The 14,399-nt window shown below is 32.4% G+C and overlaps 1 protein-coding gene across 3 annotated transcripts in view; it reads left to right on the top strand.

Annotated features, from left to right (window-relative positions):
* LOC118198766 (neogenin-like) overlaps positions 1-14,399 on the top strand; it is a 284,128-nt gene that overhangs the window by 133,856 nt on the left and 135,873 nt on the right. For all 3 annotated transcript variants that reach the window (XM_085815315.1, XM_085815317.1, XM_085815314.1), the window contains exon 9: positions 6,849-7,003. In XM_085815315.1, coding sequence (XP_085671441.1) covers positions 6,849-7,003 — 155 coding nt within the window. The remainder of the gene's footprint in view (positions 1-6,848; positions 7,004-14,399) is intronic.

Below are 14,399 nucleotides of genomic sequence, written 5' to 3'. Positions count from 1 at the left end.
CAGAAGACTGTCAGGTTGGTATCACACTGCTGTCTGAGGCATCTCCAGACTCACCTTCGCTGGTCATGGGGGCTCAGTTTAAAGCTAAACTCATTACTGTTACTGTTACTGTGTTAGGCAAAACACTGTAGAAGTTATCAGGCATTCTAGAGGCCCGTTAAGACACTATAACTGCAGTATCATTCAACCTAGGCACAGGTTGCATAACACCAGGGTTATTGGAGGGGATTTGCTGCTGCTTATTTATTATTCAAAGCTATCCTGTCAGATAATACAAGACATCTGGCTATCCACCAACTGCCGACGCACCTGATAGCCACTCAAGCTCTGGGTTCATTGTCATTGCTTTTGTAACTTAAGTTTTACTAAGGGAAGATAATAAAAAAAAAATAAAATAAAATAAAATAAAATTTAAAAAAAAAAAAAAAAAAATTATCAAATGAACAGTTGTTTTTTCCTGAAGAACAATTGAGTGTTGGTAGTAGTGGTATTAGTTGTTATTGGTGGTGGTGGGAAAGTCTGAAAACTGAAGCACTTTTCTAGTGGGTTATTTAATGTTCATAAAATACAAATTACTGTATTCTAATTATTCTGAATCTTTGTATCAGGTTGATCAGAAAGTCATGTCGTATTTTTACTATGTTTTTCAAAGGTGTTTTATTCCTATAAAAATAAGAATTCAATCAGTAATGTATTGGCCATTTTGGTCGATGACCTTTTCCCATTGTTCAACAAGGTTCATAATTCCATGCTGTTAGAATGACCTGTCTTTAGAAGCGAAAAACTGTACTGTACCAGGTGCCAATTTATAGCCCCATCGGAATCAAATGTTTTATGACTCGAGGAATTCTGCAAGGACGGTGGATGGGGCAACACATTTCAACCAAGCTCCAACAGCTTTTTAAAGGTAACCAAACTCGCGTGTGGTCTTGTGTTGTTTTGGTGAAACACAACGGCTTTATGATTCATAAATTCTTGCCACTTTTGATTGATTGCATTGTTCAATTTGTCCAATTGCTGACAGTACACGGCTGAATTAATTGTTTGATTCCTTCGTAAGAGCTCGAAATGCACAACACTTTTGAAATCCCACCACACTGACAGCATGACCTTTTTCTGGTGAATGTTCGCTATGGACGTGGATCGAGGTGGTTCATTGCACTATTTCCAAGACCACTTGTGTGCGATGTTATTGTACACAATCCATTTCTCGTCACCAGTTCTGAAAAGGGCCGTTTTCTTCATGTTTAAGAAAGGAATGGGAGATGCTGAAGCACTTCATCAAATGTATTTCCTTCAGCTCATAAGAAACCCAAAATTCAAGCACGCTTACGAATCCAAGCTTCCTTAAATGGTCATGAATTGTTGATTGAGCAATGTGTAGTGCCTCTGCAATCTCTCGTGTCGTGTACTGTGGGTTAGACTTAACCATTGCCTTTATTTTGTCATCGTCAGCCTCCAATGGTCTTCCTGACCGAGGTGCATCATTCACATCTAAATTACCAGAATGGAATTTCGTAGACCAGCAATGGCACTGACGTGTCGTTAGAGCGTCGTCCCCATAAACTTTATGCAACTTTTCACAAGATTGCATCGCTTTCTTGCCTTTGTAGAAATAAAAAAAGCAAAATATAGCAAAAACCAACAGTTTTTTCCTTCTTTTTTAACTGCGTATAAAATCTATCCAATTCATTCGAATTGAACAATTTTCTGCTTATTGAATGGGTTAGAAGTGTGATCTTACATAGTATTTAAGTGAGGTGCATGCACATGGTGCCTTTAGTCAAAAAATGCAGTAATGACATCTGTTAGCAAAATACCAGGACTTAAAAGAGAAGGGCTAGCTCATAGAACGTTTCCCCCTGAAACAGGCAGTTGGGAGTGATGACGTAGCAATGATGCCACTGAGCGCGGAGATGCAATTGTCAACATAGAAATTAGCGTTTTAAATTTGAAGAACCAGCGTTTAAAATGAGCTGTGTGTGATAGATAGCTATAATTTTTAAGAGACAATGTTACTGCAGTATGCATTTTACACTGAACATTAAAAAATTTAATAGTACTTACTCAATTTTAAAATAATAGATAAAATGCGCTACTCTTAGCATAAAGTTCCTTTTTTTTTATTTGCAGGGAATTTTTTTTCTTTAAATGCCTGTTTGTTTCTAATCATTTCTTTATCTGCATGTTAACTAAGAGAACTGTACTACTGCTTGTAAGATAACTATAATAACAGCTATTTAAAATTAATCAAAAAACAACCTTAAATTGGCATAGTTTTAAACATGTATGGTTATATATGGCAAAATTTCTGCTAATCTAAGTTTGAGTTTCAGCCTAGTTGTAAATTTTACATTGGCATATTTTTCTCCCGATTTAATATAATAACATATATATTTTTTAATAATTTTGTAACTTGGGTTTACATCAATATTTCATTTAAATAAATACATGTAAGATTCTTATCTTAATTTAGACAAAACAACTTTACTCACAGTACCTAAAAAAATTATTTAATTTTTCAAAAGTGGGGGTTAAGGGGGCAAGTCTTCTTATGCCAATTACTTTAATGTTATACTGTATATATATTTTATCTAGAATGCTAAGCTAGCACAAAATCGAATCAATAATAACAGAGGATACAATAAAAATAACTGTAACAATAACTTAGCAAAATTAGTTCTCATTTGAAATATGCTTTACGCTATTAACTTCTAAAATGTCATCTAGAAATATTTCAAATCAAAACATGTTATATATGCTTACTTGTACAGTCGCAATGCAACTACAAGTTGTTGAAACATTATTTATTGGCTGCCACATTCCAAGCAATCCATTTTTTTGCCTTTTGGGTTGCTTTTCTTTGGGAAAAAACATATGCATTTCTTTTTAAGAAACATATTCTAATAAAAGTTCGCACTCTACAAAATAAATGAATTGCTTCTCTGTTAACTTCAGGATAATGTTTCTCCAGTTTATTAATTAAAGAGCCAATTACATGCTTCCTTTTATAGTAAGTTGTACCATGAACTGCACAAAATATGTTTTCGAACTCATAAACTGTATTCATCCATGAATGAGAAGGTGTAGTCAAACCTCCTAAGGACAATATTTTAATCCATTCTGAATTAAATATTGGTTCATCAGCACTATTTTTAGATATTGTTCCCAATGACGGGTCTTTGTCTTGCACACCATGGGCAATATAACCTGCAACATACGTTAATGCTTCTTTTTCGGCGGTTGAAAATTGTCTGTCGGAATTCAATTCTAATTCCCAAGCCATGAGAGAAGGTTCCTGTATGAAATCCAAATCCAAATCATCAATAGTATTTAATGGAAAAGCATGTTCCTCCTCAGTTTTCAAAGCCCTTTCAAGTATTTCTGATGTTAAATATGAATCAATATTTCTGCTTTCTTTAGTCATGCATACTTTTGAAGATAAATTTGGCAGCTTATTAGCGAGTATTAATTGCTTTAAGCGGTGTATAACTTCACTAGGTGATGGATGGTCATTAAATCTACCAAGCCCTCGAATGTGACTAAAGAGACTTTGAAGTGCATCCTGAGTTAATCTAGAGGTTAAAATATATTTAGCATCACACGATGATTTCAAATCCTGGTGTAGTCCAAAAAGAGAATTTTTTGAAATTATTATTCCTTTTTGGAAAGGCAGTATGTTGGATTTTCCCTGAACTCTTAATCCACTAATGACTTTCTTCATTAATTCCAAAACTTGAATTTGTTTTTCATGATGTTCATTTAATTCAAATGCTGCTTTAAGTATTTTATCTGAAGGAGGGTATGGCTTGGTACTATTCATAACATCGAAAAAATTCTCGATTAACTCAAAGAAGTCAGATCCTTTTTGATTTCCTGTGAGGTGGAGTATATCTTTTGCAGTAGTTTTTGAAAATAATGTTTTCGCTGGAGCAACTTTTTGTCTCTCATTTCCCTTGATCATTAAATAGTTTGGTTTTAGTTTGTGACACAATTTAATTTCTCCTGAATCTCTATTTAAAACCTCTTTCATAATATCAACATTTAAAACAGTTCCATATTCTAAAACAAATCCTTTATCTAAAGAGTGGTTTCTCAATAATTTGAGGCAGTGCGCTAAATCTGCAAAAACCCGTATTTTTTTCATTTGCAATACTGGATTTGGAAACTGGGAACTGTTAATCGAAATCTGTAACTCTTTCCACAAAGTACTAGATCCTCCTAAATCAGACACTATTGCTTTCACTTCTACTTCAGATGATTGAATAGGTCTTATGAGTGAAAAAAGAAGTTCTTTCTTCATAGGAGTGTAAAAATCAAAACATATTGGTTGTTTCCATTGCGATATGAGACCTCTGATTAAAACAAATTGCACTTTTTTAAAAGGACAAAGACTTTGGTCCAGTTTAGAGTCATAATAGAGTTTAGAATCTATATGCATTTTGTCGAAATTGAGAACACGTATTTTTTCTACAGAATTCAAATATCCGCATCTTTCAATCATTACAGCAAGAACATCACTCTGAATTCCTGGACTACATGAAAATTTAGCGCACCATCTCTTTAATGTGCTAGTGCTAAGTAAAGGAATTCCCATTTTTTCTTTCCAAAAATCGTAGCTTTTAGACGAGAGAGCCCTTATGACAATGTAACGTGAAATATCCATTAGTCCACCTGATTTTTTCCTTCTTTTCTAGCAATGTGTTAATCTGCATCTTTGTAAAAATATGCTTTAGACATTTTTCCAAAATTTCGCTGTTTGGGATTTTAATTTTTGAATTTCCAATACAAATTTCTTTCTAGATGTCGTTCACCTTCTTTATCGCTGAGCAAACATTCTAAAATTTTTCTTTTCTCTATTTTTCAATATTTTTTTATAATTTTCTAAGGATATTGTTTTGTTCTTCAAATTATCAATACATTCTTATTTATCTTTACATTTAAGGCATTCAATGATATTGTCAATTAGGGCATTGTCACTTGCGAGTTTTATTTCAAAATCATTCACATTTGATTTATTATTGTAAGCTTCAATTTCGTTCTCGGCCTCAAAATGAATTTTTTTTGGGCTTAACTCGTGTGGTTTTTCAAAAGCCCTCTGCATTAGTTTTCTATTCAAATGTCTCTGATTTCTTAGTGTTATTTCGTTTACTGCACACGATAAATTTACTTTCGGCACAGTATTGCATTTCAACAGTTTTTTTTTTTTTTTTTTTTTATGACAATCCAAGCAAGCGATTTGTCATGTCATCTTCATAATCACTGCACAGAAAATGTTTGCTGCAAATTCTGTGTTTTTCACATTAATAGAATCCTGTCTTTGACATTTATGTATCCATTCTTTCATCAAAAGCAAATTGTCCTTTGGGAAAGCATGAAATATAATATCTCTTCATTTCGTATTTCTACAAGTGTTACGGCACATTGCTACAGCACAAAAAGCCATATTACATAAAGGATACTTTAAATATAGAATTTAAAAGGAAAACTGATTAAAACTGTATATATATATATATATATACACAAATTATTTTAAATATTTGCATTATTAGAAAGCAAATGTTTATGATTAAAATTAATTTGGGGGTATGTGACCTCCAGAAAAATCGTCTCGCAACTGAATGAAACTACAATTTTAAACGCGCGAAATCAAAGCAGGTGCAACATAGACATGTCAGATTTCTTCCAGTTCACCCCCTTCATGAGGCTCGCGTCGGCGAGGAGTCGAACAAAGAAATGACCAAGCCCTTCTATTTATCCTTGGCAAAATACGGCATGACTTTCCGATATCAACCTAATATAAAGTTTTCACTTTTTTGTTTATTTAATTTTGTTAGCATATTCCTCTGAATTCTAGAATATTGTTATTAAATTCAAACTTAAGAGAATTTTCAATTTGCTTCTTAAAATTTCTTAAATATTTTTTTCATTGCTGCTAAGTATATGTATTGGAAAGGAAAATCGCATAGAGAGGTATAATCAAATGGCTGATGCCTGTTTATGTTTTCTAAAGGAATATTTTGTTGAATGACAGATGCCATTCTGCATGCACTGTGACAGAGGTTTGTGTTATTGCAGTGTTGTCTCCAGAGACTCAAATTTTTTAGCTTCAGATACTCAAATTTCTTTTTGGGAAGAACTGTGAACACCTCTTTCTGATATCTAATAAATATTCTCTAATAGCTGTTTTTTGAACCTTTTGTAATAATAAAAGGATAATTAGCCAAAAATGTGTACAAAAAAAAAAATAGAAACAGTAATAACTTGTTTAAAAAGCATTTTTAAAGTTACAGCAGTCAGATGATAAGGAAAGTACAAAACATTAATTAAAATACACATGAAATGAAATGTTATATAACAAAAAGGATAAACTGCAGAGGCTTCGTGCATTCTTAAATTATGAAATAAGGGCCTGGGAAAGGGAGGGTATTGGCACAGCTCTTATTAAAGACTGCTAATAAAGACTGCAGTGCTGGAAACAATGATCTTTGCTTTTAACTGTATTATACTAAAATGAATTAAAGATATGTAGTGACAAATTTAAATATGAAATTGCGTTTTGACCCCCTTTTTTAAATAAAGTAAATTAAATTTAGCATCTAAATTTTGCTGTTCTTTAGGATAGTAGAATTTACAGCAGAATCTGTCCTAATTATTATATTGTTTAAATTTCTTGGCTATTAAAAGGGATTAATATAAGTTATAATAAATATTAAAATTTATAGAATCTATTTTAAATTTTCATAGTAAATCTTATGAATTTTTATAAGTATGAAATTATGTAATAAAATTCATATTGCCGTATTAATTTTTTTACAGTATAAAAAGTAATGTTTTGCAATGTTTAGGGAAAGAGTGCATAATGTGTCTGGCCTTCGTATGGGGGACCTAAATATCCAGGGTTTGCTTCCTGCCACTAAGTATATATTTAGAGTTGTAGCTTATAATCATCATGGGCCAGGAGAGTCATCAAAAGAACTTGCTGTACAAACTGAACCAGATGGTGAGTTCAGCTTCTAGTTTGATAATATTTTTTATTCTAATATTACTTTATATTACTTTTAGTTTGAGAAATCAATTTATAATACTATAAACTACTAAATGAAAATAAAGTTTTTGTTCCATAAATTACTGCTGATCCTGATAATTCAACCTGCTTTTGAATCCCAGTGAATGAGCTGCTTTGGACATTTATGTGGTTTTCCCCCACATATAACTTGAATGCGAGCCAGATTCCTTTTAACCCTTTCCAGCACGCTACTCTTTAAAGTTGGAATTTTACCAAAAAAATTTGTAGGCAGTATATTTAAGCCTAGAGGAGTATGCAGGTATAATTTTACAAAGATCGCACAAACCGTTTCCATTTTGTGGGTGTGTCCGAAGTGAACACACACTGAGCTGCACGAGCTGCGATAGGTGAGCATTGCTGTGAAGCAGGTATTACAGTAAAATACTTTGTCTATGATTTAAAAACAGTGGAATCTGATCTCTGTAGCAGATTTAGCATAACCCAGGGTTCACCACGGGGAGGCCTGCTACTCTACACCCCCCAAAAAAGAAACCAGGGGGAAAAAAGAAAGCTCTCATTGCTTCAGCAATGCTGAGACGTCTCTGAGCCATTTACACAATTTTAAAATTTATAAGGAAAATAATTAAAATACTATAATATTTACAATTAATTATTGATGAGAAAAAATAATTATTAAATATATATACAAATAAAAATCTATAGAAATCAAAACTAAGCAAACTATCCACAATGAAAGCAAGAGAAAAAAAGGGTCTGCTTTCGCTGAAAATCAAATAGCTAAGTGAAAACAAAGCACCAGGGTCTTCAAAACCCAAAACAGAAAAGAATATAAATAAATCTGCGCTCTCAGCCTCCCTCGTGTTTGAAGCACGAGACCAGATTCTGTGACTCACTCCCACGTGACAGGCGCTACTAGTTCCAAACACACCATACACTGAAGGCTTCACTATACGCAATATTTCAGATAAAAATTAAAAGTAATACAGAATAGGAAGGTTAGCATATGAACAACAAAATTATATAAAGATTTTTTTCATTGATATTCTTTATATTTAAAAAAAAAATCTGAAACATTTCTTTGAAAAATCAGTGTCTTTAAAAACAGAATATATCTCAACGTTAATAATTTGCTTGTAGGGTGCTGCCATCTATTATTCATAAAAGAGATTAAAAGTAACCATTAGTGTAGTTTTCATGATATTTATCGATTATTTTCAGTGTCGAGAGGGAATATTTTTGGTGTCTTCATACCGAACACACTGCGCCGGAAAGGGTTAAAGCCTTCCACAAAGATATCTGTCTTCCATCTTCCGAAATATATAAGGGCACATAGCTTTTGTTAGTCAAACAAACAAACAGTTTAGGGAAGTTGCAAAGCTTTAATTTTTCAAATTCAGGAGTCTTAAATGTGAACAAATTAATGATTTTATAATTAAGAATATTTACAAGTTCAGCTTATTAACTGCAAGTTAAAAAATTGAAAGATACTGTTTCTGTAATTGCAGTGTTAAAACATATGAACTATAAATTCTGACCTATGTATTGAATCAGAATAAGTTTAATACCTCTATGTAAATAATTTGACCGAAATGTTTTTCAAACATGCAATGAAATTCTTATTTGTATGTAGTCATAATTACCATGTAATATGTTTAAAATTAATCTTCATTGCTTTTAACCAAATATTTTGAAGTGCTAGTTAACAATTAACATCTGCATTTTCAGTGAGGAATTGTTCCATATAAATGCAAATGCATAAAGAATTCATTTTGGGGTATTAACTTTGTATGAAGAAGTTTATGACGGATTTTATAGCGCACTGCTTTTGCTTTTATCAAAGTAATTGTTTTAAAATTGATGTTAGGAGCATCTTTTTGCTTAATTTATTTGAATTTTATTATTATAAAGAAATATGGCGAGGAAAATTCCATTGCTAACTTCTCTTGCTAAAGAGGAAAATTGAATAGATTAGCACATTGAGGGAGATTTTTTCTTTGTCAAAAATGTAGTTGTAGTCAATTTTACTCTCACTTTAATTCAATGTTTTGAGCATAGGTATTAATGTTTTTCATTCAGCAATCATATTTCAATCTCGTGGTTACTCCAACAGTTTTGTTACCGTGTATGAATTTCAAAATATAATGGAGAAATCAAAGTATTGCTTTTTTTTCGAGGGGGGAGGATTTCAAAAGTGGAATTTATACTTTTTAAATTAGAAAATTTCTAAATAAAGTATGGTCAGGAATAATTCTGTTTGCAGCCTGTGGTTCCTGAAAGAAAGAAAGAAGAAATATTTTTGTACAATAATCAGTGGAATCCTACAATTTTTATGAATGAGAACAATTAAAATTTCTTTTTTTGTTGTCCTAAAGAGATCCACACTGGTTATGTGATTCTCATGCTTGCAAAGTATAAAGTTTAAAATTTAGATGTCCAATAACTGGAATGATATAATACCTACATGAAATGCAAAACCCATATCTCGCATACCCGCCTGTTTTTTTCCCCCCTCCCTAAGAAATATCATTATTTATGAGAGTTTTGAATCCTCCTTCATTTTGTTTCACCCTTAAACACCTGCTATCTATTAAAGCACGTTTTCAGATGCTGCCTTCCATGAGTCTTCAATGGTTGTGGAAGGCATCATTTTTATATCCTAGCTAGCTTTATATATAATAAGTGAAGCTTGAAGCATGTTTGTTAGGAACAGAATGTTGCACACACTGTTTCTTTTCTTTTTCTTGCTGAGGAAGGAAGAAAGAAGAAAGATTCCAATGAACTTGAACTCAGCTATTATTATGAATTCCGTTTTTCCTTAATTTTCTTATTTGCTGTGGCTTATTATTTTATTTGGTGTATTATTATTACACTGTTTTATAAAAAAGATCTCTGTTATACTCTATCTTTGAAATTTTACTTCCTTTAAACAGCCATTGGGTACTGGGATTTTATGTGCAATAAAATGCAGATATAAAGTAACCTTTTAATATTCAGTACATATTAAGACCATTTCAGACCTTTTAAATTATTTTAACAGATAATTTGTTGTGTGGATAATTGCAAGGTCATGAGAGGATATGCCTTCAGATTTTTTTAAAAATCCTTGACATAATTTATAGTCAGCTACTATATTTCATAATAATATTCATGATGACAGCCATAGTTTTGAAGGCTGTGTGATATTAGTAAAATGGCAAAATTTCGTGATTAACAAAAAGTGCATAGAAAAGTAAATATGAATATGCAAAATGAAAATGTAATAAATGTTTCATTGGAATGGAATGACAGTGCCCCAAACTTCAATTAATTAATGGATGGTGAAATCTATAGCATGGTTTTAAACCCAGGAACTATGGCTATAATTAATTAATTATCATTCAAATTTTAATTTCATGAAGTAATTATTCAATTGAAAACTTTCTTTGTGCACAACAGTGTACCTCTTTCCCGAAGAAATGTGATAGCTGCTTATTCATCACCTGGCCATCTCAAATCATGAAAATCCACTTCTTTAAAAAAAAAAAAAAAAAAAATTATGATTAGATGAAAAACTTGTTTGCTTCAGGTATGAAACCGAACCATGCTGGTGATACCTGGTGCTAAGGAACTCTGCCAAATCAATAAAATAAAAGGGCGTTAAGTGGTCTGGCATTAGTTGAAAAATTATCTCATTAATGGAATATGCGAAGAAATGGTAAATGAGGGTGAAATAACCAAAATCTGTGTGATGTCTCTGCTCAGTCATTAGTCAATTAACAGATTAACAGGGCCAGGTGAGCAATACTTCGCTGCTTGTGCCCACCGCCCCACCCGCGTCACCCTGCAGTGCTACACTTGTGTCTTATTTGTTTCAAAGAATGTGGGTCCCAAAGTTTTTCTTGTCATGCATCCATACTGCCAAAAATGAAATTTCCCATGCCTGCCTTCGTTAATAATAATATTTTCTACCTATAAAGGTGGTAAGAACAAAAAACTTAATTTACAAGTGTTTTTTATAGAAATATGCTGCTTCAGACACATATGGTAAGAAAAAAGATAAATCAACGAGACTGATTTGCTTGCATATTTTCGACAAGATATTCAGTTCTTAGTTGAAGAGAATAAAACGTGCAACATAAATCATTAGTAATACGGAGTTTGCTTCTATACTTCATTTTTATTGCTACAACTGCTGCAAACATCCCTTCTCATAAATAAATGCTTGAAAGTGGTAGGTACAATTGCAGTGCTTGCTTTCCTGTGCTGGGATAAAGTTTGAGACATTTTACCCAAAACAATGGCTTATCATATTCTCAGTTATATTTGGCTGCAGAATCATTCTAAATTTCCATAGCTTGTACTTGTAGTGTTTCTGGTAACACATCTATGTCAGTGTGAGAAGGATCTATGTAGCTATTATGTAAATATTTTTATCATACTGGTTAGGGAAGTAATGTTTGAATTCATCAGTGAGATGCTGCACATGTTTTGATATTTTATTCTTAGTACCAATATCCTTAATAATAATCTTAAAGCACTTTTCTACCAGGATTCCAAATAATTTGGGAAAGAAAGATTAATAGGAGGCTAAAGTTTTAGATTCCCGATTTGCAACTTATTAGTGTATACAATGTGATGGTATTGTGATGCTAAATTATGTTCGAATTTTCATCCTGTAATTTCAAGGTCATTGAATTCAACAAATCGAAAATATCTGTAGACAAGCCAATACAACTTGAACACTTGGCTTTTGGAATTCCACACACAATTCGGTATGATTTTGAATTTCCAAAAACTGAATCACTTCATCATGAAGTTCAAATAACCTTGCTAACATATTTCCTTTTGAAAGCCAGCATACTTCCATATGAAATAAGAATGCTTTATGATATGTTACCAAATGATCGCAAAGGTGTGTATTTAAAAGCACACATTATAACTTGATTGACAATTTTGCTGCGTAATTTTAAGATATCATTGAGTGCGTTTGGAAGTGTCTTACCAAGGCTTGATTGTGTATAACACAGCGAACAACATTGATGGAGTGCCATCTATGCATACACTTATCAGCTTTTGCGATGGCAGTTCATATTTGCAAAAATATTCAGAGATTGCTATCATTATATGAATTGCTTTTGAAGTAGTCATTAACTCTGTAGAAAACAGCACCTCGTCGTAAATGGTTTCATTTTGTATGAACCGGGGGGGGGGGAAATATTCTTTGATGGTGTGCACTAACTGATTTTTTGTCTTTGGCCATATCATAATGACTATTTCAAATTACTTATTATAATTCATATAATGACAGCAATTTCTGAATGTTTTTGCAAATATGAACTGTTATCATGAAAGCTGATAAGCACATGCACAGATGGCACTCTGTCAATGCTTGGATTTCGCTTGGTATTCGATGAACAGAGGAAAAATTCCTAGTGTTACAGATATTCACTGTGTTATACAACATGAAGCCTTTGCAGCTAAGACACTTCCAAATGAACTCAACATTATGAAAAATTATGCATCAAAACTGTCAATTATGTTAAAAAGAGTGCTTTAAGTACTTGCCTTTTTCCAGCCCTTTGTGTAGGTTTGGTAGTGGAACGTAAAACACTGTTATTTCATATTGAAGCATATTGGCTGTCAAAATGAAAAAATATATTAGCAAAATTATTTTCAACTTAAGATGAAATGATTGAATTTTTGGAAATTCAGAATCAAACCAAATTGTATGTGGAATTCTGAAATTCAACTTTAAGTTGTATTGGCTTGTGTATCAGGTATTTTTGATTTGTTGAACTCACTTTAAATTACAGGATGGAGATTCAAACATAAAATATAATCAGAATACCATCATCACAGTGCATACTGATAAATTGCAAGTCTGGGAATGTAAAACTATTATGCCTGCTTTCCCAAATTATTTGGAATCCTGGAAGAAGAGCGCTTTAAGGAAGTTTTTATAGATACTGGTAGTAAAAATCAAAACATGTGCAGCACCTCACTAAGGAATTCAAACGTTACTTCCCTAACTCGTGTGATAAAAATATTTATCGAATGGCTACGGATCCTTTTCACAATGACATAGGTGTGCTACTAGAAACACTACAAGAGCATGCTTGGAAATTAAAAATGATTCCGTAGCCAACTATGAGATGATGGATAAGCCATTATTTTGGGTAATGTCTCAAAGTTTACCCCATCATAGAAGAGCAGGCTCTACTGAACATTTTCAGCCACTTATTTTTGTGAAAGAATGTTTTCAACAGTTGTAGCAATAAAAATGAAGTATAGAAGCAACCTTAGTATCGTTAGTGATTTATATTACACGCTTAATTCTATTCAACTGAGAACATAATATCTGATTGAAAATATACAACTACGTCCATCTCATTGATTTATCTGCTTCTTTTTTCCTCTTTCTTACCTCCTGTGTCTGAAACAGCTTATTTCTCAAGTAAAACCTCTATAAATTCTGTATTGTGTTCTTACCACTCTTATAAGTAGATAATGATATTTATTATTAGGGAAGGGGTTGCAGGAACTTCATTCTTGGCAGTAGGAAGGTGTGACGAAAAAAAAAAAAACTTTGGGGTTCCATGACGTAAATGCTTCAGTATTTCGCATGGAATCTTTTCTTTCTTTTTTTAAATGATATTTTCATATTATCTTATTTAATTTAAGTTCCTGAAATCTGGAAATTTTTAAAATATGGGGTCATAAAAATTCCAATAATTTTGCATCTTGGATTTTGTATTTTATGTGTACACTGGAACTGTTGCTAAGCTATATTATTAGCCAATATTAGTTGTACTAATGAGGTATCTGTGATTTATTTCATCACTACTCTAAGGTGCTTCCTAAAATTAACGTTTATGTTTTGAAAGAGTTTGAGATGAAATCCAAACTATCCTTATTAAAGTATTGCAAGTTCTTAATTTTAATTTGCCTGCTAAGACTAATGAATTATAGAATTATCCTTAATCTTCCAAATGGCAAAAGACTTGGCCTCCACTCTCAGAATTTATGAAAAGACCGTAAGAAAGGTGTGTTTCAGTTATTATTCCAAAATTTCTCTTCTGCTTTATACCTGCATTCTTTTTCTTCAAATAAATTTCTGTAATGGTGCAAGGGATCAGCAGCAAATACAATTTGCAGACTGTCATATTAGCTCTTGATCCATAAATGCACCTTTTACTTTAAAGTACAAACTAATGTTTTTATGCGACAGACTGAAATTCAACTCTCAAGCTCACTGATGTAGCCACAGTACAGTGATGGTCCGGAAATAGCAGCTGTACATTTACCATAAGATGGCAACATGAGATCACCTATAAACAGATGAAATGTTCCCACACAATAGTGTTTACACATTTATATATGCGTATTCATT

Source organism: Stegodyphus dumicola, chromosome 4 (assembly GCF_044657685.1).
Source record: "Stegodyphus dumicola isolate Sdum_Otavi_A_Nest chromosome 4, ASM4465768v1".
Taxonomy (NCBI): Eukaryota; Metazoa; Arthropoda; class Arachnida; order Araneae; family Eresidae; genus Stegodyphus; species Stegodyphus dumicola.
The sequence above is the reverse complement of the archived record's forward strand: the minus strand, read 5'-3'. Positions and strand labels throughout refer to the sequence as shown.